This window comes from Eimeria tenella, genomic scaffold (genome assembly GCF_000499545.2).
Source record: "Eimeria tenella Houghton genomic scaffold, Eth_scaff3574, whole genome shotgun sequence".
NCBI classification, from domain to species: domain Eukaryota; phylum Apicomplexa; class Conoidasida; order Eucoccidiorida; family Eimeriidae; genus Eimeria; species Eimeria tenella.
This window is the reverse complement of record NW_013543256.1, coordinates 1,247-3,049: the sequence shown is the minus strand read 5'-3', so window position 1 is coordinate 3,049 and position 1,803 is coordinate 1,247. Positions and strand designations below refer to the sequence as shown.

Here is a 1,803-nt window from a genome sequence, read left to right as displayed (position 1 = left end):
CTGGTGCCGCTGCCGCCAGCAGCAGCAGCAGCAGCAGCAGCGGATGCAGCGGCGGATGCAGCAGCAGCAGCAGCAGCAGAATGGGAAGGCAGCAGGTGGCTTGTCGCACTCGCGCTGCCCTGCGGGATGATTGTCGTCGTGGACCTTCACCACAGAGTCTTGGCCAGGTAATTTGCTGCTGCTGCTGCTGCTGCTGCTGTTCACCTTGCTGCTGCTTCTCAAGCTCCCGCTGCTGCTGCTCTGGCTCTGCAACTGCCGTATCTGCTGTTCCTGCTCTTGCTGCTGACTCGACAATCCCGTGCGCAAAGAATTGAACACTTGCAGCCCAGTGCTTCGCTTAGGGTTTAGGGTTTAGGGTTTAGGGTTTAGGGTTTAGGGTTTGCATGACAGGTACCGCTTCCCCACTGCGAGGGCTGGGGCGTTTGACCATCTGGAAGCTCAAGAGGGAGGGGCCTATTTGCTTGCTTGGAGAGAGAAGCTTTCTGTGCTGCTGTCTCTCGAACCAGCAGCAGCAGCAGATGCAGCAGCAGCAGACGCAGCAGCAGCAGGCCATGAAGACGCGACGCGCGACCCCCTCGAGGCCTTCTGGAGGTGCAGGCAAATGGAGACTGCCAGCGACGACGAGCAGCAACAGCAGCAGCAGCAGCAGCAGCAGGAAGACGAGGCGTCACGAGAGAGCGAAGACGCGCAGAACAGCAGCAGCAGCAGCAGCAGCAGCAGCAGCAGCACTGCTGGCTCTTCTTCTACGACGCGGCGTCTTCTTCCTTCAAGGGAGAAAAAGGGGCTTCCCGCAGCAAGAGATATACTACGAGGTAGCTAGCTAGACAGCTAGCCACCTGCCTAGCTAGCTAGCTAGCTGGCTAGCTAGCTGGCTAGCTAGCTGGCTAGCTAGCTGGCTAGATAACTGACTAAATAGGGATTACTGTAGCTGGCTAGCTAGCTGGCTAGCTAGCTAGCTAGGTAGCTAGCTAGGTAGCTAGCTAGCTTGCTAGCTGGCTAGCTAGCTAGCTAGCTAGGTAGCTAGCTAGCTTGCTAGCTGGCTAGGTAGCTAGCTAGGTAGCTAGCTAGGTAGCTAGCTAGGTAGCTAGCTAGGTAGCTAGCTAGCTAGCTAGCGAGCTACCTAGCTACGTAGCTAGCTAGCTGGCTAGCTAGCCACGGACCAGCAGTGCCTAGTCACGTACCTGTCTCCCACGTTGGCCCTTTACCTTCTTGGCTAGCCAGCTAGTTATCTTTCCAGGCTTGTTCCGGCTAGCTAGCTGGCTAGCTAGCTGGCTGGCTAGCTGGCTAGCTAGCTGGCTAGCTAGATAGCTAGCTAGAGAGCTAGCCAGCTAGCTAGCTAGCCAGCTAGCTAGCGTTTCTGCCTGCGCGGCTGCTGCTGCTTGGTTGCTGCAGGGGAGCGCCTCGCAGCTGAAGATGAGCAGCAGCAGGGGAGCGTGTTCGCTGGGGGTTGGAGCAGCAGCAGTGGGTTTGCTGGCAGCAGGAGCAGCGCAGCAGCAGCAGCAGCAGCAGCAAGAGAGCCCCTCAGCCTCAAAGTGCACACTGAGCTGCCCGTGGGCGGCCGCTTCGGCCAAAGCGGAGCCAAAATGGAAAGATTTGCTGTTTGCTGCTTCTCGAGGGACCCGCTGCTGCAGTGGCTTGCTGTTGCTTCCAGGAAGGGGCTCGTGAGCTGCTGCCGCTGCTGCTGCTGCTGCTGCTGCTGGGGTTGCTGCTGGCGCTGCTGGGCTGGGGCTCGTGGTGCTGCTGTTGTTCTTGCTGCTGGGGCTAGGGCTTATGTTGCTGCTGCTGCTGGTGCTGCTGCTGCTC

The 1,803-nt window shown here is 58.9% G+C and overlaps 1 protein-coding gene across 1 annotated transcript in view; it reads left to right on the top strand.

Moving 5' to 3' along the window:
* Positions 1-390: 390 nt before the first annotated feature.
* ETH_00037780 (uncharacterized protein) overlaps positions 391-1,803 on the top strand; it is a gene marked incomplete at both ends in the record, with an annotated part of 2,197 nt that continues 784 nt past the window's right edge. Inside the window, 2 exons of the mRNA XM_013376510.1 lie at positions 391-812; positions 1,393-1,661. Of these exons, the coding sequence (XP_013231964.1) occupies positions 391-812; positions 1,393-1,661 (691 nt within the window). The remainder of the gene's footprint in view (positions 813-1,392; positions 1,662-1,803) is intronic.